General features: G+C 43.8%; 1 protein-coding gene across 1 annotated transcript; it reads left to right on the top strand.

The window, feature by feature from the left end:
• The first annotated feature begins 15,889 nt into the window (after positions 1-15,889).
• LOC123104417 (3beta-hydroxysteroid-dehydrogenase/decarboxylase) lies at positions 15,890-20,964 on the top strand. Its single transcript, XM_044526261.1, has 11 exons — positions 15,890-16,397; positions 16,532-16,702; positions 17,834-17,950; positions 18,027-18,106; positions 18,190-18,388; positions 18,561-18,678; positions 18,876-19,050; positions 19,248-19,404; positions 20,187-20,253; positions 20,346-20,588; positions 20,685-20,964. Exons 1-10 carry the CDS (start codon positions 15,918-15,920, stop codon positions 20,540-20,542), a joined length of 1,761 nt encoding a protein of 586 aa, XP_044382196.1. The 5' UTR covers positions 15,890-15,917; the 3' UTR covers positions 20,543-20,588; positions 20,685-20,964.
• The last annotated feature ends 555 nt before the right edge of the window (positions 20,965-21,519 follow it).

Raw genomic sequence — 21,519 nt, 5'->3', positions numbered from 1 at the left:
ATATCCGATAACTGAGGTAGAAACACCATGGTAACTTTGACCATAGGGATTTTTTTTTGAAAAGATACTCCGGTATTTTCTGTGTAAATAGCACGGTACTATACCTCCCTTCCCTGGTATTTTTATGTGTAAATAGTATGAAAACATATGCACCGCGATAACTAAACATCATGATAAGTTTTTGACCCGTGGGGGGAAATTTTGCTGAAACATACCCTTGATAAATTTTGTGTAAATAGCATGATATTTTAAGCACCGCGGGCTTGATAGGTTACCTAGAATCACCATGATAACCTTTTGTCCCGGGGAAAAGTTGTTCAAAACATCTCCGACATTTTTTGTGTGAATAACATGATAATATAAGCACCGCATAACCGATAAGTTGCAATATAAACATGATGGTAATGTTTTACCAAAGGAAAACAAGTTGTTAAAAACATACACTCGTCTCGCGAGGCCTCTTAGATGAACACAACACATGATGTGCCACAGAAAAGCCACATAATGTTTAGTGTCATGAGGAGGCACATGTGCTCGTGGGTTGGCCCAGAAAAACGGCCCGCTTTGACCCGCTATAGGCGTGATAAGTACGCAAAAACATCGAAAAAGTTATGAAAAAAGTTACCGAAACACACCCTGGTTTTTAGGTGTAAGTACCATGATAATATACGAACTGTGGACCTGGTAACTCATGTACAATCCCCCATGATAACTTTGACCAAGGACGAGGTTGATGTACACATATCCTGATAACTTATGTGTAAGTACCACGATATTTTACACATCAAAGACCTTATAACACAATGGTAACTTTGAAAGGGGTGTAGTTGTTGAAATATAGTACCTGGTAAGTTCTATGTAAATAGCATGGTAACTTACGCAACACAGGTCTGATAACTTGCATGCGAATACCATGGTAACTTTGTCCCGAGGGAAAATAGTGGTAATTTTCTGTACTTTTTTGTAGTAAGACGATTGTAAAAAAAGATCAAACAATTAGTTTCTTTAGTTTGAGCAATAAATACCTAAGGGTGAGGTTGTTGTGGTGGCGCGCTTTGGTGCCAAGGAGGTGTGGGTTCAAATCCCACATGCGCAATATTTTTTTATCATGTGGTAGACATGAAGAAGTGGCAGTTTTCTCGGGGATGGGCGCGCGAGATGTGCGGGAGAAGCAGATTTCTCGGGCGAGTCTGCAAGGTCGTTCGGGAGAAGGTGGGGTCAAAGGAAGGGGGACCGTGTGGTACTTTAAAGTGAAAGAAGTAGAGGTGTGGCAGTTTTGCTTATATGGCACACATATGCCAAATATCATAGTCCTTTTAACAATTATCTATTGCTTAACATGAAAAGTTGGTAGCCGGTTTTGTTGGAACCAAAGGCAGCAGTATTTTCTAGCAAAACCGAGTTTCCTTCCACAAGCACGCACAGGGAAGCTACACGGGCCGACCAACTTCAACCATGCGCTCCCAGCAAATCGCTCGTAGATGTCTCAAAAAAGCCAATCGCTCATAGGCTTACCCAATTTCCACAACCCCGATTCACCAAGGACGTGTTTGGTTGCCATAGTCTATAGTAGCCGCATTGCATAGCCTTCTCAACTCAGTCTGTCTATGCAAATTAATGCAGCCTCAAATGCACCATCTGCAAGTTGTTTGATTGCTTGCATGCCCTCTTGCCTGCATGGGCTCAACCACACTGTCTGGTGTTTGGTTGCATGCATGTTTGTGAACAAACCCAAGGCATGATGTTTGGTTGTATGCAACGCCTACTGTGGTAACTTCTTTGGCTAGTTGGTGAGGTTACCAGCACACTTCGGCACAACCATGTATCACACATCATAAGCAGAGCAGAGCATAAACAGAGCATCAACTACTTAACAACATAGTTCAGATAACATAGTACCACACATCATAACGATAGTTCAAACAGTTCAATACATAAGCCATAAAGCAGACTCGATAGTACTTAGGAAGGAGGCGCCCTGATAATCCCCAAGTGCAAGGAATCATCGTAGTAATTTTCAAAGGTGGAAGTGATAAGTATGGAGTGTTGGACCCAGCAGGAGCTAAAGGTAAGATCAATATTCTCTCAAGTCCTATCAGCCATAGATACGACTCTACGTACACCGAATGTTTGCTTCCATCTAGAAACAAGAAATAAAACTACGTTGTGGGTATGAAGAGTGTAACTTTGCATGATATTAGAAAACTAAAATATAAAAGTAGGTGTTGTTATCATAAAGTTAGAATATATTATATATATTATGGTCAGTGCCACATGGAATTGACGTTCTGTGATTAGGAGATGTTGTGGGCGACGCGAGGTTCTTTCATCTGGTAGTTCTAGTCGAATTCGTAGTAGCAGTTCAACGATTCGTGCCCCCACCTTGTTGCAGATTTGTTACCGCACCTTCGGCGGACAAGATTTGTTGAAGCCTTCGTCTCTCGGGCTAGGGTAGCCTTCGCCGTTATCGTTGTAGGAGTTGCTACCATTGTTGGAGCTATGTGGTTGCTACTGCTTCTTGCCTTAGTTGGTGTAGCTGCGACCACCACCGCAGCTATTGCCGCCACCCCTGTTGCTGTCGTTGTCTGATGTCTACTACGCAACCTTCTTCTTGTAGACTCGTGTTGGGCCTCCAAGCGCAGAGTTATGTAGGACAGTACCAATTTTTTCTCAAGTGGATGATCTAAGGTTTATCAATCCGTGGGAGGCGTAGGATGAAGATGATCTCTCTCAAACAACCATGCAACCAAATAACAAAGAGTCTCTTGTGTCCTCAACACACCCAATACAATGATAAATTATATAGGTGCAGTAGTTCAGCGAAGAGAAGGTGATACAAGTATAACATGTATAGTAGATATAGGTTTTTGTAATTTGAAAATATAAAAATAACAAGGTAACTAGTAACAAAAGTGAGCGAAAACGGTATTGCAATGCTTGGAAATAAGGCCTAGGGTTCATACTTTCACTAGTGCAAGTTATCTCAACAATGATAACATAATTAGATCATATGACAATCCCTCAACGTGCAACAAAGAGTCACTACAAAGTTCCTATCGCAGAGAACATAAGATGAAATTGCTTGTAGGGTACGAAACCACCTCAACGTTATTCTTTCCGATCAATCCATTGAGTTATTCTTATAAGTGTCACAAACAACCATAGAGTTCATATTAAAATAACACCATATGACACACATCAATCAACCCTCACTACAAAAAAAGACACATCCGTGACATTTTGGGCCGAATGAAAAAAAATTCTGTCATACTTATGACACTTCTATGACGATAATTGTGACAAAACCCGGTATCATCATAGATGTGGTGGGGTCATACTTCTATGACAAAAAATCATGACAGAAAATGGGTTTTTCGTCCTGGGCGGGCTGGAGACGCAGCTGCATGACATTCTTTGGCCCGTTCATGACGAAAAAAACGTGGTAGAAGCGAGGGCGAGGAAAATATCGGGGTGTTCCCGATTACGGTGGGTGGTCGGGGCCGAGCGATGCACGTTTCTCTCGTACACATACGCGCGTGGGTGCGAGACATTGGGCTCTAACTGAACCTGAACGATTGCACTGCAAGCTACGCATTACTGAATCCGAGCGATCGATCGATGGCTGTTAACTGAACTCGATCGAGCGATTCCTTCGATACTGCTGCTAACTGAAGCCGATCGATGCTGCCTCTGGATGAACAGTGAGCGTTGCCGGGGGGTTTGGATGAACAGTTCCCGGTGGGGGTGGATGAATAGGACCCCGTGGTGTTGCCTCTGGATGAACAGGACCCCGATTTATCGAGACGGTTGGGGCTGGATGAACAGGATCCCGTGGAGGGCAGGATGAACAGAACCACCCCGTGGAGGGCAGGATGAACAGGACCACCCCGTGGAGGGCAGGATGAACAGGACCACCCCGTGGAGGGCTGGATGAACAGTAGACGGTGGGGGCTGGATGAACAGTAGCCCGTGGAGGGGTGGTTGAACAGGAGCCCGTGGAGAGGGCTGGTTGAACACCAGCCGGTGAAGTAGCGCGCGGTGGAGGCTAGATGAACAGGAGCCCGTGGATGAACAGTCACAGGTGGAGGCTGGAGGAGGTCGATGGTGGATGAACAGTAGCCCGTGGAGGCTGGAGGGGGTCGACGGTGGAGATGAACAGTATCTCGTGGAGTCCCGTTTTGCGGTACGCCACACCCCTCCCGATGAACAGGACCCTCGTTTCGACCGTAGCACTCCAACACAAGTTTGTTTCCTCTATTTTGCGGTACACCACACCCCTCCCGATCAACAGGACCCCCATTTCGACCGTAGGAGGTCCATTCCCTCCGTTTTGTGGTACGCCAGACCCCTCCTGATGAACAGGATCTTGTTTCGACCGTGGCCGGTCGAACACAAGGCCGTTTCCTTCGTTCTGCGGTATGTCAGGCCTCGTTTCCATCGACTGTTCTGTCCAAGCCCTCCCGATGAACACGCCGACGCATTCCATTCTGACCCAGCCGGTTGGCTCCCCATGAACACGACGACGTTGTTTTTCCGTTTCGACCCAGCCATGTACACGAGCCCCTGGTCGTACGTATGCCCGAGTAGGCGTTCGAGACCCTGCCCGTATATATGTACGTGGCCATATTTTCTTTCGTGCACACTGGCCGCTGTACATACGTGTACATGCTACGTCTGTGCCTCTACTACGACACGTGCGCGCCTCTACATCGGCCAGTATGTACGTACACGTTTGCGACCAGAATGACAATGCTACGCACGCTTCCACCAGGTGGGTCCCGACTGTCAGGCACTTCCTTGCATGCGAAGATGTAGCTGGTGGGTCCTGGCAGTCAGGGGGGCGAATCGTTTTTTTTTTCTCGGACGCACTTCCTTGCATGCGAAGATGTAGCTGGTGGGTCTGAGCAGTCAGGGGGAAACGTTTTTTTCGCGAAATACGGTGGCTCGTCCGGTGGGTCTCCGCTGTCAGGTGGAGGAATAATTATTTTGCACGTAATAAGGAGGCACTTCCTTGCTGCGGCCATGGACCCAGCTGTCAGCCTCTTCATGTACAGTCCACGTCCGATGGAAGTCGTTCCTTGACCACGTTGACCACGCTGCGCCGCGAGCACCATGGCGGTGGACGACGGCGAGGCCTAGGAAGGGGACGACGCAGAGCCGGGGAAGACGCAGCAGTGGAAGCCCGTGTGGAGAGGAGTATGAGGGTTCACTGATTCGGCTGCGATGTGAGGCTGCCGACGTCGCAGGGCCTGGCCAGCAGTGGGAGTAGTAGTGGACGGTGAGGCCTCCGCGGCAGCACAGCCGGCCACGGGAGGCAGGAGCATGCGGCATGACCGGCGCTACTTTGGGCGGCTGGAGCAAGAAGACCAGAGGTTGAAGAAGCACTACGGCCATTGGATGGACATCGTACGGTCACTGGAGCTAGAATCGTTCATATTGACTAAGTTCACAAAGCACTCCATCCCCGTCAACTTAGTAGGCCCACAAGTCAGTCACCCACCAAGGTGGGTCCCAACTAGCAGGGGGAGTATTCATTTTTTGTGCGTAATAAGGAGGCACTTCCGGTGGGTCCGAGCTGACAGCGGGAGGAAGGTTTTTTTCGTGAAATACGATGGCCCGTCTGGTGGGTCCCAGCAGTCAGGGGGAAACGTTTTTTCGTCGAATACGGTGGCCCGTCCAGTGGGTCCCTGCTACCAGGTGGAGGAATAATTATTTTCTGCGTAATAAAGAGGCACTTCCTTGCGGCTGTCGTGGACCCAGCTGTCAGCATCTCCACATACAGTACTCTTCCGATGGAAGTCGTTTCTTGACCACGTTGACCACGCCATGCCGAGAGCACCAGGGCGGTGGACGACGATGAGGCCTAGGAAGGGGACGGCGCGGAGCCGGGAAAGACGCGATAGTGGATGCCCATGCGTAGAGGAGTATGAGGGTTCACTGGTTCGACTGCGGTGTGAGGTTGCCGTCGCCGTAGAATAACAAGGGGTGTGGATGAGTAGAGGGATGTCCTGGCCAGCGGTGGGAGTAGTAGGGGACGGTGAGGTCTCCACGGCATCACAGCCGGCCACGGGAGGTAGGACCACGCGGCACGACCGGCGCTGGTTTGGGCGGCTGGAGCAAGAAGACCAGAGGTTGAAGAAGCACTACTGCCGTTGGATGAACATCGTATGGTAAATGAATCTAGAATCGTTCATATTGACTAAGTTGACAAAGCCCTCCGTCCCCGTCAACTTGGTAGGCCCACAATTCAGCCTGCCATTATACTGGATCCCAGCTAGCAGGGGGAGTATTCATTTTTGTGCATAATAAGGAGGCACTTCCTTGCGTGCGAAGATATAGCTGGTGGGTTCAAGCTGTAAGTGGTGGTAACGTTTTTTCGCAAAATATAGAGGCCCTTTCAATGGGTCCCAGATGTCAGGTAGAGGGATCATTATTTTGCGTGTAATAAGGAGACATTTTCTTGCGTGTGGTCGTGGACCCAACTGTCAGCCTCTCCACATACAGTCCACTTCACATGCATGTCGGTCGTTGACCACGTTGACCAGGCCGCGCCGAGAGCACCAGGACGGTGGACGACGGCGAGGCCTAGGAAGGAAATGACATGGAGGTAGGGAAGACTCGACAATTGTTTTCCACACGGAGGGGAGTACGACTGTATGAGGGTTTACTGGTTCGTCTGCCGTCGCCGAAGAATAACAGCAGGTGTGGGTGAGTAGAGGGATGGCTAGGCCAGTGATGGGAGTACGGTGGGGCGGTGAGGCCTGCGCGGCAGCACAGTCGGCCGCGGGGAGGAGAGAGTAGGCAGTCCCGCCGACACTTGTTTGAGCGACTGGAGCAGGAAGAGCAGAGATTGAAGAAGCACGACGGCCGTTGAACAGTCACTGCTTGTGCGTCAACTTTTTTTAGGAAAGCCTCAAATATGTGGAAAACATCATACAGCTCATCTGCCATTATTTCTAACAATTTACAGCCCATTTGCTAATTCTTAAGTTTTTTTGGAGCCCATATTCTTTTTGTTAGCATTACAATATATATTGTAACCACGATTAAAAAATTATACGAAATTTTGCATATTTCGGTGTAGTCCGAACTGTTTTTAATCCCAAAATTTTGAGTCACATTCAAACTGATTTTGAAAATAAATATATACCAATATAAAATCCAACAAATTGTCCATGCATAAAAATCAATGCAATTTAAAATCTTGAAATGAAAACAAGAAATTTGAAACTAATTGCCAGTTTGATGTGCTTTAAAAATATACAACCCATTTCTCATTACTGATAGGCCATTTTCTCGGACAGCCGAATGAAGCTCTCCTCATCTTGAAAGATTTGCAGTCCAACAGGCCTGACAAAGCGACTTACTTGGCAAATCGCAAAAAAACTAGGTTGTGACCGTGGACCCAGCTGCGGCCGTGGACCCAGCTGTCAGCCTCTCCACGTACAGTACTCTTTCGATGGAAGTCGGTCGTTGACCACATTGACCACGCCGCATCGAGAGCACCAAGGCAGTGGACGACGGCAAGGCCTAGGAAGGGGACAACGCGGAGCCGGGGAAGACGCGACAGTGGATGCCCACGCGGAGAGGAGTACGAGGGTTCACTGGTTCGACTGCGATGTGAGGTTGCCGTCGCCGTAGAATAACAGGGGGTGTGGATGAGTAGAGAGATGTCCTGGCCAGTGGTGGGAGTAGTAGGGGACGGTGAGGCCTCCACGGCATCACAGCCGGCCACGGGAGGTAGGACCACGCGGCACGACCGGCGCTGGTTTGGGCGGCTGGAGCAAGAAGACCAGAGGTTGAAGAAGCACTACTGCCGTTGGATGAACATCGTATGGTAAATGGAGCTAGAATCGTTCATATTGACTAAGTTGACAAAGCCCTCCATCCCCGTCAACTTGGTAGGCCCACAATTCAGCCTGCCATTATACTGGGTCCCAGCTAGCAGGGGGAGTATTCATTTTTTGTGCGTAATAAGGAGGCACTTCCTTGCGTGCGAAGATATAGCTGGTGGGTTCAAGCTGTAAGCGGTGGTAATGTTTTTTCGCAAAATATAGAGGCCCTTTCAATGGGTCTCAGATGTCAGGTGGAGGAATCAAAGACTTGAGAAGGCATATAGAACAAGTTAGTGTACCAGTAAAGAGACGTTGCTGAGTTTTAGAAACAAGAGAGACGTGCTCCTGTAGCTGGTTCGAATCCAAATCTAGACTATGACTATATATGGTGCTATGCTACTCTGCAAGTAATGAAACTGACATATCCAACGTTCGCTTCTCCTCTTCTTTACTTACTTTGCCTAGCATAAGAAGTTCTAGCCACAACAATCATGTCCGCTAGCTGCTCGCCCACCTGCTCTTCAGCAGGCAACAACCAAATATGCGCCAAGTCGCCACCCGTACCATCGCCTGTGGGTCTCATCACACCCGCCGGCACGCGCACCATAGCTGGTTGATCATCGCAACCCGTTGTCGTTGGTGTGGTGCCACTACTGCAAATCACGCAAAGTCATCCATCGCGTCTCAACCACAATCCTCAACCCTGGCCAAGTCCTCTACAAATGCCCGAATCATGGGGTAATAATATGTTTAAGTGTTGTTCTGCTGCTTTCAGTTGATGATTTTTTTAATAGTTTGGCTGATGATCTTCCAATTTGATTCATGTAGAAAAGAGAAGATTCGTGTGATTTGTATTTCTAAGAAGTTGCTGATGTGGGGGGGGGGGTGCAACTACGCTGATTATTTGGTTAGCCGAGGAATCCCAATACCAGCAGGTTGGGGTGTTGGACAAGTAACTGAAGGAATGACAGAAGAGAAAAATGCAGAGCAGAAGGTTAAAGATGTAGCTCATCTGATCATGGCCAAGCAACAGCTGCTGAACTGCCTTGACAACAATGAGGAGATGAAAGAGCTTGTGAAGATAATCGGCAAAATCGATGTGCTCTGTAGGATGATTGTCTCTTTATTTACAGTGTATGTAGCACTCGTGATGTATTCAATGGCTATGACATTAGCATTTGCTGAAACTAGTAATGAATGAAACCTGTGTAGCAGGCTGGGCGTAGTGTTGTGAACATATAATGATTTCTATTAACGAAAATCAAGATTATCTTCTTTTGCTTATAAATAAATAAATAGCAGAGATCCTTCTGGTAATAAATAAATAAATTAGCAGAGGCCCTGTCGGGTCGGCTTTGTTCTCATTTGAAGACGTCGAGCAAATTATAGTTCAACAGCAAACTATGTCATCAAATTCAAGTTTCACAGCCAAATATAAGTACAACTAAACAATGTCATCATGTTTTAGTCGTCATACAATCACCAAACACAAATCAACATACATAACAAGTGATGTTCTTACAGGAAAATACTAACCAACATGTTCATCAGTTTTCAGTTGTCATAGCAAACACAATTTCACATAGTAGATAAAAAAATCTTCTAACAGGCAAATACGACAAAAGTAATGTAATCATCATCCGCAGTAGCAGCGTCAACATCTTCGCCATGTGTATCAGTCTGAATCGTAATTCTCCATGGTGTCATCCTATTCTTCGTCAATATTGGTGTTAAACCTATTATATTCCAACTTCTCTATAGTTTATAAACTCTTTTACTAACCATAGATGTATCAAAATAATTAAACAACACATGAAAAATAGAATATGTCAGAAACAGAATAGTCTGCAGTAATCTGTAGGTTTTGAATACTTCTGAAATCTCAAAAATTCTAAAACAAATTGTTGTACGTGAAGAATTTATCTATTAATCATCTGCAAAAAGAATTAACTAAATAGCACTCTCCAGTAAAAAATGATAGCAATTCTCATGAACGCTAAAGTTTCTGTTTTTATAGCAAGATCAAAAAGACTTTCTCCAAGTCTTCCCAACGGTTCTACTTGACACGAACACTAATTAAACACAAAAAAACACAACCAAAACAGAGACTAAATAAATTATTTATTACTAAACATGAGCAAAAATCAAAGAACAAAAATAAAATTGGGTTGCCTCCCAACAAGCGCTATCGTTTTAACGCCCCTAGCTAGGCATGATGATTTTAATGATGCTCAGATAAAAGATAAGAATTAAAACATAAAGAAAGCATCATGAAAAATATGACTAGCACATTTAAGTCTAAACCACTTCCTATGCATAGGGATTTTGTGAGCAAACAACTTATGAGAACAATAATCAACTAGCATAGGAAGGCAAAACAAGCATAACTTTAAAACTTTAAGCACACAGAGAGAAAACTTGATATTATTACATTTCCTACAAGCATATATTCCTCCCTCATAATAATTTTCAGTAGCATCATGAATGAATTCAACAATATAACCATCACATAAAGCATTCTTTTCATGATCTACAAGCATAGAAATTTTATTACTCTCCACATAAGCGAAATTCTTCTCATTCGAAATAGTGGGAGTATCATAAGAAACTCGAATAGTATGAATTGTTTCCACATTAAAAGAGTAATGTTAAGAAAAAGAGTTAATCATGATAAGTTTTAATATAATCATCACTACTTTTTATAGCATACGTATCATCACAATAATTATCATAAGTAGCAACTTTGTTCTCATCATAATCGATTGAAACCTTTTCCAAGATAGTGGAATCATTACTAAATAAAGTCATGACCTCTCCACATCCACTTTCATAATTATCGCAATAAGATTCAACACCCTCCAAAATAGTGGGATCATTATTTCCTAAAGTTGACACTCTTCCAAACCCACTTCCATTAATATAATCATCATAAGTAGGGGACATACTATTCATCATAACAAATTTGCATATCAAAACTTGGGAGGCTAAAAATATCATCTTCATTAAACATAACATCCCCAAACTTGGGACAAACATTAATTGCAGCAAATATATTCTCAAACATGTCATTCTCATCAAACATAGCATCCCCAAGCTTGGGCCTTTTCATATCATAAGCATAATCATTCTCATCATTAAAAGTATGAATAGCACCAATAGTATAACAATTATCATCATCACAATGAGTAGTAGGAGCAACATCATTTGGGAGGGATACATTTTTACCTTTACTTCTCCATCTTTTCTTTTTCTTCTTCACATTATGTGTGGATTCGATCCTCTTTTTGGAGCTCCTTATTGATGAGATTGGTTGAATAGAAGGCTCCTCCTCGTTACCTAACTCATCATAAGAAATAATAGGAGGATATTGGGAAGCCTCTTCCCTTTCATTAGTATTCTCTTTATCCTCTATTTGTTTTTTCTTTATGTAATTGGCAATATAAGGATTTTCAATGCAATTCACCGCACAATACATAAAAATTTCTTCTAGATCAATATCAAGGAATTTCTCAAGGTTATATTCTGGAATATTCTTAGTTATACGTTTCATTTCTTCATAATCCAAAAGCAAATTAAGTTCATTATGATGTGCAAGGGAAATCAAATCATCACAATTTTTGGACACGATACGATCATGAAACAATTTGCATTTGAGATTTAAATGACCATGTTCGTTACAAAGTTCACAAGTATGGTGAAGAGATTTTAAATTTTCAGCACAAACATCTAGCCTTTCTTATAACCATTTAGTTTCTAAATACTTATGCCTCTTGCAAAATATATCTTCCCTATTTGGTGTGTACTTGCAAACTCTATGCACTTCATAAAGTTGACATGCTTATAAGAGACATTTTCATCATGACTAGTGCAATCATCATTAGTACTATGGATATTCAAGGAGTTCATACTAACAACATTGCAATCATGCTCATCATTCAAAGATTTAATGCCAAACATTTTATAGACTTCTTCTTCTAGCACTTGAGCACAATTTTCCTTTCCATCATTCTCACGAAAGATATTAAAAAGATGAAGTGTATGAGGCAAACTCAATTCCATTTTTTGTAGTTTTCTTTTATAAACTAAACTAGTGCTAAAACAAGAAACAAAAATATTCGATTGCAAGATCTAAAGATATACCTTCAAGCGCTAACCTCCCCGGCAACGACGCCAGAAAAGAGCTTGATGTCTACTACACAACCTTCTTCTTGTAGACTTTGTTAGTCTCCAAGTGCAGAGGTTTGTAGGACAGTAGCAAATTTCCCTCAAGTGGATGATCTAAGGTTTATCAATTCGTGGGAGGTTTAGGATGAAGATGGTCTCTCTCAAACAACCCTGCAACCAAATAACAAAGAGTCTCTTGTGTCCCCAACACACCCAATACAATGGTAAATTGTATAGGTGCACTAGTTCAGCGAAGAGATGGTGATACAAGTGCAATATGGATAGTAGATATAGGTTTTTATAATCTAAAAATGTAAAAACAGTAAGGTAACTAATGATAAAAGTGAGCACAAACAGTATTGCAATATGTTGAAACAAGGCCTAGGGTTCATACTTTCACTAGTGCAAATTCTCTCAACAATAATAACATAATTGGATCATATAAATATCCCCCAACATGCAACAAAGAGTCACTCCAAAGTCACTAATAGCGGAGAACAAACGAAAAGATTATGGTAGGGTATGAAACCACCTCAAAGTTATCCTTTCTAATCGATCTATTCAAGAGTCCGTAGTAAAATAACATGAAGCTATTCTTTCCGTTCGATCTAACATAGAGTTCGTACTAGAATAACACCTTAAGATACAAATCAACCAAAACCCTAATGTCACATAGATACTCCAATGTCACCTCAAGTATCCGTGGGTATGATTATACGATATGCATCACACAATCTCAGATTCATATATTCAACCAACACATAGAACCTCAAAGAGTGCCCCAAAGTTTCTACCGCAGAATCACGACGAAAACGTGTGCCAACCCCTATGCATAGGTTCATGGGCGGAACCCGCAAGTTGATCACCAAAACATACATCAAGTGGATCACGTGATATCCCATTGTCACCACAGATAAGCACATGCAAGACATACATCAAGTGTTCTCAAATCATTAAAGACTCAATCCGACAAGATAACTTCAAAGGGAAAACTCAATCCATTACAAGAAAGTAGAGGGGGAGAAACATCATAAGATCCAATTATAATAGCAAAGCTCGCGATACATCAAGATTGTACCACCTCAAGAACATGAGAGAGAGAGATCAAACACATAGCTACTGGTACATATCCTCAGCCCCGAGGGTGAACTACTCCCTCCTCGTCATGAAGAGCGCCGGGATGATGAAAATGGCCACCAAAGAGGGATTCCCCCCTCCGGCAGGGTGCCGGAACGGGTCTAGGTTGGTTTTCGGTGGCTACAGAGGCTCGGGACTCCCGATCTATTCTGTTCCTCGATGTTTTTAGGGTATATGGACATATATAGGCGAAAGAAGTCGGTCAGGGGAGCCACGAGGGCCCACGAGGGTGGGGGGCGCCCAGGGGTGGTAGGCGCGCCTCCCTGCCTCGTGACCACCTCGAAGCTTTTCTGACGTCTACTCCAAGCCTCCTGGATTATTCCCGTTCTAAAAATAACTCCACCGAAGATTTCATTCCGTTTGGACTCCGTTTGATATTCCTTTTCTTCGAAACACTGAAATAGGCAAGAAAATAACAATTTGGGACTGGGCCTCCGGTTAATAGGTTAGTCTCAAAAATAATATAAAAGTGTATAATAAAACCCATAAACATCCAAAACGGGTAATATAATAGCATGGAACAATCAAAAATTATAGATACGTTGGAGACGTATCAACACCCATCAGACTTTTGGGTTTTCGGGTGATTTCGTGTGGGACTTGGCCATCGCCCCGTTGCGGCGGATGCGTTCAAGCCTCCCCCTATTTAAGCTAGATATGAGAAGTGCCGGTCAGTCCAGTCGTTTGAGGCGGGGTTGGATGCCCGGTCGTAGATGCTTGTAGGAAGATTTATTAAAAGCTATTGGAGATGCTTTGAAAATTGAACTGAGTGATCCAAAAATTAGCGTGGATGCTACCAGTCAACATCAAAAATTTCGAGTGAACCAACTTGTGGTTGGGATGGTTAGATGGACAGTGATATTCCCAACCCACCAGGGTTCAAGTCCTAGTGCTCGCATTTATTCTGAATTTATATGAGCGCTTGCGTCTGTACTGGATTAAAAAAACACCAAAATTTCAATAGGGCGCCCCGGCTGCATTCCAAACAAACCCAACGTGTCGACTACGTTAAATGCCAGACTTAAATCACTCACTCGAGCGTTAAATGCCAGACTTGGGTTGTACGTCGCACTTTGGAAAGCGGTGCTCAGTCATCAATCAATCATGCCCGATGACGATGAGTGCGATGCACCACCGAAATAGAAAGCATCGGCGCGACCATGCGAGTGTGATGCGGATCGTTGTGGTGTGCACGTTCTGTATCATCTGTATGGGCGACAACAGATATTTCATCCTTCCTGCACGAGTTTGATCATAATACGGATCGACATTAACCGCAACAGCACTCGAAACCGCGGCTGAAATCTCTCCCTAATAATAAAGCACGGATTGACTCCATAGATTCACCGTCACAATACGCTTCCGTCCAGTCGTACTAGGCTTTTACGATTTGTATAGACAAAATCGTTATAAACGAGGTGGTACTAATAGCTCGTCCGACCTGATACGTTTTACATATCGCTCGAATTTGCACCGTCTGGGCCGAGCTCGTGCGTCACGCACTTATCCTGGCCCAATGCGCCACCTGGGCCGAGCTCGTGCGCCACCCACCTATCCTGGCTCATTTAAGACACATCGAAGCAAAAATAGTGCTGGTGCAAAGAATCGAACACACAACCTCATGCTAAATAATTAGCATCACTACCATTGGGCTGGCGGTGGTGGGTTGATAATGAGCAGCGTTGCTGTACATAAGGGAGCTGTCTCAGGAATTTTGGTCTATTCGCTTGTTTTAATGGTTGCACCGCTGCTGGATCTGCTATGTGGATAAGGAGGCTCTCTAGGTAAGGGTTTTTGGTCTATTTGTCTTTTTTTAATGGTTACACCTATCGGAAGCCGTTGAATGTTGCTATGTGTACTATCGATTGCAAAAAAAAAAAGAATACGGAATGAGCACCAATTATATTTACTTGCTGTTATTTGTCGTACTATCATAGTTTAATGTTCATGCCTAACACATCTTATGAATACATTATCATATACAATAATTAAAAGTGAGTGAAATATTAGAATTAAATATTTCTTAACAGAGAAGGTAATTGGAGCACACTAGGGCTTGCTGACAACTAAGATATTCCTCAACTCTGGATGTCACCGATGTCATTGCTGAGATACAGAGGGGATACCGGGAGACGGAGGGAAGAGTAGAGAGAATGAGACAATAGAGCATCTTTCTCACGCTGGCTGGGAGGGGGGGGGGAGCACTCCACTCCATTTTATCATCTCTCCCGCAGCTCTGTGTGACATAATCACGCAATATCAAATAAAATTCATCCATTCAAAAAAAATTTTGCTCCGCGAAAAAATCCTTCTATTTTTAAAATTAAATCCGTAGACCATAAAGCATATTTTCGAGAGGATAAACGCGTAGACCATAAGATGTTGGTATTGTAGGGAGGTTTGTCCCAACGAAGAGATCATCATGTCGTGCATGTTGCTCGACCTGGGCCTTTCAGAACCTGTGCTCGCCCAACTATCACGAAAATAAGGCAACAATAGCTAAAATAATTAATAAATTATAAAATAGAATCAAAATATTTTTTTTAATGATGCAAGTGGTTGGATTTTGAAATGCGTATTTTCTTAAAATTAAAAGACACCTTTTTTATCCCGTTGCAACGCACGGGTATTTATGGTAGTTCACTAAAAAAAAGCAGCGGAGAAAAAGGGAGGAAAACAAAACCCCTCGTCTCATTTCCCTTGTCCCCTCGCTCGCTCGCGTGCTCCGCCCCACCATTCCCCCACTCCCCTCCCCACCCCACCCCGCCCCGCCCCGCCCCGATGGCGACCGCGGAGCCTGGCCCGGCGAGCCCGTCGTCGCTGGCCCCGCTCAGGCCGACCTGCGCCGTCACCTTCGGCCGCTCCACGCTCCTCGGCCGCCACCTCGCCGCCACGCTCGCCGCCTCCCGCCGCTGGTCCGCCGTCGCCGTGCTCGACCCCTCCCCGTGCGCCGCCTCGCCGAACGCGCCCCTCGCCCACGTCACCGTCGACCTCTCCGACCCCGCGGCGGCGCTCGGCCCCGCCCTCGCCGGCGTCGCGGCCGTCTTCCACGTGGACCCCACCTCCGCCGCCGACGCCGCCGGCGACGGGTCCTTCCTCTCGCTCCACCGCGTCGCGGCCGAGGGCACCAGGCGCCTCCTCGCCGCCTGCCGCGCCAGCGGCGTGCGCAGGGTCGTCTACACCGGCTCCGCCGACGCCGTCGCCGCCGCCGCGCTCGATGTGGTTGACGCCGACGAGGACTCGGTGCCGTACCCCGACAAGGTGCCTCGTGCGGGCTCTCCTCTTCGCGATCTGATCTCGGCGCCGCGCCGCCTGCTGCCTGCTTCTGCCCTGGCTTCAGGATTTTTGTTTCGGTGGTGGAGTGATCGCTGCTCTGCTTTTGGCTGTGGATGCAGTTCGGGAGCGCGGTCAGCGAGCTCAGGGCGCAGGTCGAGATGATGGTTCTGAGCGCGGATGGGAACGACGGGATGCGGACGTGCGTGCTGCGGCCCAGCAATCTGTTCGGGCCAGGCGATTCCAGTCTGGTGAGGTTCGTTGCTGGATATGCAAGGTCTCCCTTGGGCAAGGTATTCGAAGCTGCCTTTTGCTCGTTCCTGTTTTACTTCCTAAGAGCTTAGACTCTTAAGAGTGTATTTTCATGTTGATGTGACTAGTAATGTATTTAAGGGTGCATAGATGCAATGCTGGTTATGTAGCGTGGAGTCTGATGTAATGTGGTGAATTATGGAAGCCTTTGCTGTAGACCAGCCTTATTTTGACATGTAGAATTCTGGTTGCACTTGCGTGGTAAAAATAGAAGTTGTCAGAGAACCTATGCGTGGCTGATGCTCAACTATTATATCTCTGATTTGGTGGTCAGTAGTTCTACCAGATCTGCAACTCATGCTTGCAATTTAGAATAATGTAGCTGCAAGCCAGTCGGTTCTAACCCTATAGAGTTACAGTCCATAGCAAATCAGATGACATCTACAGTTAAAATAATTCGTCATTGGAAATGGAACCTAGTTTTTCATGCACGTTCTTTTTGACTGAAGTAATATGGATGTACCCCCTCCGTTCCTAAATATAAGCCATTTTTAGAGATTCCAATACGGACTATATATGGAGCAAAATGAGTGAATCTACACCCTAAAATATGTCTATATGGCAAATTTTAACATGGTCCCTCTTACCTCCTTTTTTTACATGTGAGGTAAGAAGGTAAGAGTCAATCAAGCCACTCATTGATGAGATCAACGGCTAAGATCTATTTTATACTCTTACCTCATGTGAAAAGAGGGGGTAAGAGGGACCATGTTAAAACTGCTCATGTCTATATACATACACATGTAGTCCATATTGAAATGAGTGAACCTAGTTTTTCATGCACTTTCTTTTTGACTGAAGTAATATGGAGGTACTCCCTCCGTTCCTAAATATAAGCCATTTTAGATATTCCAATACGGACTATATACGGAGCAAAATGAGTGAATCTACACTCTAAAATATGTCTATATACATAAGCATGTAGTCCATATTGAAATGAGTGAACCTAGTTTCTCATGCACTTTCTTTTTGACTGAACTAATGTGTATGTATGTTCATTCAAGCGTTCATCTCCTTTCAGCTTACAAAGTCTTGCTTCTTCATTTTCTGAATGGTGTTGAGAAGCCTTTGCAGGCTATGAAGTATTATCTTTCTTACACAGTGCTGTTCAGTTTGTAATAGGTAGTGGAGGTAGCAAGTGTGACTTTACGTATGTGGAAAATGTGGCACATGCCAACATTTGCGCTGAACAAGCTTTATGTTCCAATGCTGCTTCTGTTGCTGGAAAGGTACACTTCTAGTGATTTAAATGCTAGATTTGGATCATTTACTTTGCTGTGTGATCTAATCATTTGAATTTTGCAGCCTTTTTTTGTTACTAATGGTGAACCTATCGAAACATGGGAGTTTGTGTCCTGCATGATGGAAGCCATGGGCTGCCAAAGGTCTCTTTCTTGCACACATATACAAATACACTGAAGTCTATTCAATAGACTAACATGTGCAGCCCCTGTGGTTCCATTTTTAGGCCCAGAGTTAATCTTCCTGCCAAGATGTTATTGATTGCTGCCCAGTTCTCCAATATGATCCATCACAGATTGGGCTTGCAAATGTCATCGACTCCACCTCTCTATCCTGATGCAGTATACTTCTTGTCGCACACAAGAACCTTTAACATTTCCAAAGCTAGAAGGCAACTTGGGTATGCCCCAACTGTATCATTGGAGGTGAGCTAGCTTCCAAACCTCGTAGTGTTGTCAATTATGTATGTCCTTGTTTCTCAATTATGCATTTTCCTTCTTCAGAAGTATTGCTGCAGCACTTCTTTTCTCTGACAACTCAAGTGTGGACATCCAGTGTAATGTTTAGTCTGTTTATTAATGGTTAATATGTTTGCAGGATGGAATCATGAGAACTGCTGCGTCAGTTTCGGAACTACAAGATAATTTGGGTATATATAGGAAACAAGGTTCTTGTGGATCATCGAAAGCAGATAAGCTGCTTGGGAGTGGAGTAGGTAAGATAGACTCTTTTTCAGTATCAATCTTGTTCTGCGCTTCTACTGAATGGAATGAACTACATCTCTGGAAACCTAAAAAAATCAGATAAAGATATTAGTTTTCTCTAAATGTTTTTGTTGTTGCTTACCCATCAGTTAATCAATGATAAATCCATCTTTTTTGTGTTTGTTGACTTGCTACCATTCTACTGCAGCTGCTGATATTCTCCTTTGGAGGGATGAAAAGAAAACCTTCTCATATATCACACTACTGTTTCTGCTGTTCTACTGGTTCTTTCTTTCAGACAGAACGTTTGTCTCCTCGTCTGCCAAAATTCTTCTAGTGATCTCCCTGGCTCTTTACATCCATGGTGTCCTACCTTCAAAAGTGTATGTATATTGGTTTATATTCTGTGATTCAGTTATTTTTGGTAAATTACAATTTGATGAAATTCTGAAACTGTTTATGTGGATATGCTTGAGGAATGGAGTAATAGATTAATCTGCATGTGGGTTTTCCGTTTTCCACACATTTGTACATCATACGTTTTAGTATATTACACTCAAGTATTGAACTCCTATTCCAGGTATGGTTTTACAGTAGAGAAGGTAACTCCTGATTGTTTTGAAGTATCAGACTCAACATTGAGGAATCCAATCATGTGCATGGCTTCTCTATGGAATGGAGGTATTCATAAACTGAGGGTTCTAGCAGAAGGTGATGACTGGGGTACCTTCTTAAAGGTTTGTATGCAGCCAGTTGAGAACACTGTCCTAGAAGATTTCTTTATTAATGTGCCCAATGTGGTACTCCCTCCGTCCCAAAATAAGTGTCTCAACTTTGTACTAGCTAGAGACACTTATTTTGGGACGGAGGGAGTAGTATCTTATTTCCCAGTAGTTTTGTACAATTATCTTGTTTCTCGAAGCTCTGGGTGGTAAGTTTGGGCTCCTTGATGACATCACATGCCTGGCATTTGAATTTGGTATGGCTGTGTGATTATTAACAGTGGTCGGCGAAAATTCCTGTTAACCGCACAATTTTATTGTCCTGGATTATTTTCCTACAGTCACGTTAAGCTGTTATGCTCTATGGTTTACTTAATGCACCTTGGTTGCTGTTGAGATATATAAATAATTATTGACACAGAATATCTTGCTTGTATATGTCGCACAGTATGTTATTTGTTGAGAAATCCCAATTATGCCACCGAATAACTCTGTATTTCCTCATTGTGAGGTTGACATAGTCCCAAATGTCATCATGATCTTTTAAAGAGTGCATGGAGTTGTTCTGTGGCATATAAAGAGTCGGCCCCTTATTTCTTCCATCATGTTTACATGGTTAACTGAGTGGTAGAATTAATCATTTGTTCCATCTCAAATGGAGAATAATTCAACCCGCCACATCGACAAAATCCACCTAGCTTTTACTCGAAAAACTCAAGCATGGTTGCAAGAGCGGTACAATTGCAGGCAATTCATGTTACAGACGATTGATCCAAAGTTCCTTTCTTATATGACAGGCTGTTGCTTCCTTGTTCTGTGTCAAAGTAATGTTGCACTTCCAGTTTAGAACGCTGATTGGTCTTGGTAAGGTTTATCTTTTGCCGCTTCTTACATTGTTCTATTTTATTATCATGCTATCAGTTTAATCATCTGATTTCCTTCCCTGCCAAATGTAGCGCTGGCATCCTTGTTCATTGTCTTCATTGTCTACGAACAATGTGAGGAGGGGATTGACGCTTTAGTAGCTATGGCATCTGTCAAAATCAAATCCCTAGTGGACAAAGTTGTTAGAGATTTGCCGGCGGTTCGAAATGTGCTGGTCTCTTCGAAGGCATCGTATATTTTACAGATAATGTTGGCCATGACTCTTTGACGCTTTGTGGGCTACACTTTCTTGATTTCTGCTGCAGTTGTCCAAGGTACAATGTCACTGTTCTTGTCTGTAAAAGTGCCTGTAGTTCTTTTCAGCTGCCATTTCCTAATTGTACATGCATATATTGGTTTGTTCTTTTCAGATTCTCGCTCCAACAAGCTTCGGTGAAGTGTGAAGTCCAGCTGACTGGAATTGAGGAATGCCTGTTCATACATTGGAACATTTTGTCAATCTGTGTAGCGTGTATCTAATGTTTTCATTCAAGAACTCCAGCTCCCTGCTTAGTTGTAGCTTCTTACTCGGTACTTCAGTTTTCGTCTCGAAAAGATGTCTCGTTGATCACTGACAAAATTACAGTGCGTCCTTGAAGTGTGTCGCTGTACTGGAAAACTCACCGGTGTACACTCAGGGCCTCTTTGATTCATAGGATTCTCAAAATGCAGAAATAGAAAAGCGCAGGAATAGAGTGTCATGCCCTCTTGCACCCTATAGGATTTGGATGAGTGTTTAATAGCACAGGAGAAACAAAGGAATCTAACAAACAGGTTTGAGGGCCTCTTTGATTCATAGGATTGCAGAAACACGGGAATAGGAAAAAAGTAGGATTGGAATGGCATGTTCATTGGATCCCTATAGGATTTGAGTTTGTTTGATTGTGTCACATGAAAAACAAAGGATTTCTTTCAAGAGGTTGGAGTGCATGTTAGATGTGAAACGTAGTACAAATGAATCCTTAGAAAAATATTCTACATGATTCAATCCTACAAATCAAACGACCAACGTAGGAAAAATTCCTAAGGATTCTAATCCTTCAAAGATCCTATGAAAATCCTTTGAATCAAACAGACCCTGAGTGTATTGAAAATATGAAAAAATTCCTAAGGATTTAAATCCTGTGAATCAAACGACCATTGTAGGAAACAAAATCCTATGAATCAAATGGCCAATGCAGGAAAAAAAATCCTAAGAATTCAAAT

This window comes from Triticum aestivum, chromosome 5A (genome assembly GCF_018294505.1).
Source record: "Triticum aestivum cultivar Chinese Spring chromosome 5A, IWGSC CS RefSeq v2.1, whole genome shotgun sequence".
Lineage (NCBI taxonomy): Eukaryota > Viridiplantae > Streptophyta > Magnoliopsida > Poales > Poaceae > Triticum > Triticum aestivum.
Note: the sequence above shows the minus strand (reverse complement) of the source record. Positions and strands in the feature narration are given on the sequence as shown.

What these genes read in the sequence shown, in the direction of transcription:
- LOC123104417 (XM_044526261.1), top strand. Translation starts at nt 15,918, where the DNA reads ATGGCGACCGCGGAGCCTGGCCCGGCGAGCCCGTCGTCGCTGGCCCCG. An exon ending in GAAGCCATGGGCTGCCAAAG is followed by an intron (nt 18,107 to 18,189) that starts GTCTCTTTCTTG and finishes TTCCATTTTTAG; the next exon opens with GCCCAGAGTTAATCTTCCTG. An exon ending in TAGAACGCTGATTGGTCTTG is followed by an intron (nt 20,254 to 20,345) that starts GTAAGGTTTATC and finishes TGCCAAATGTAG; the next exon opens with CGCTGGCATCCTTGTTCATT.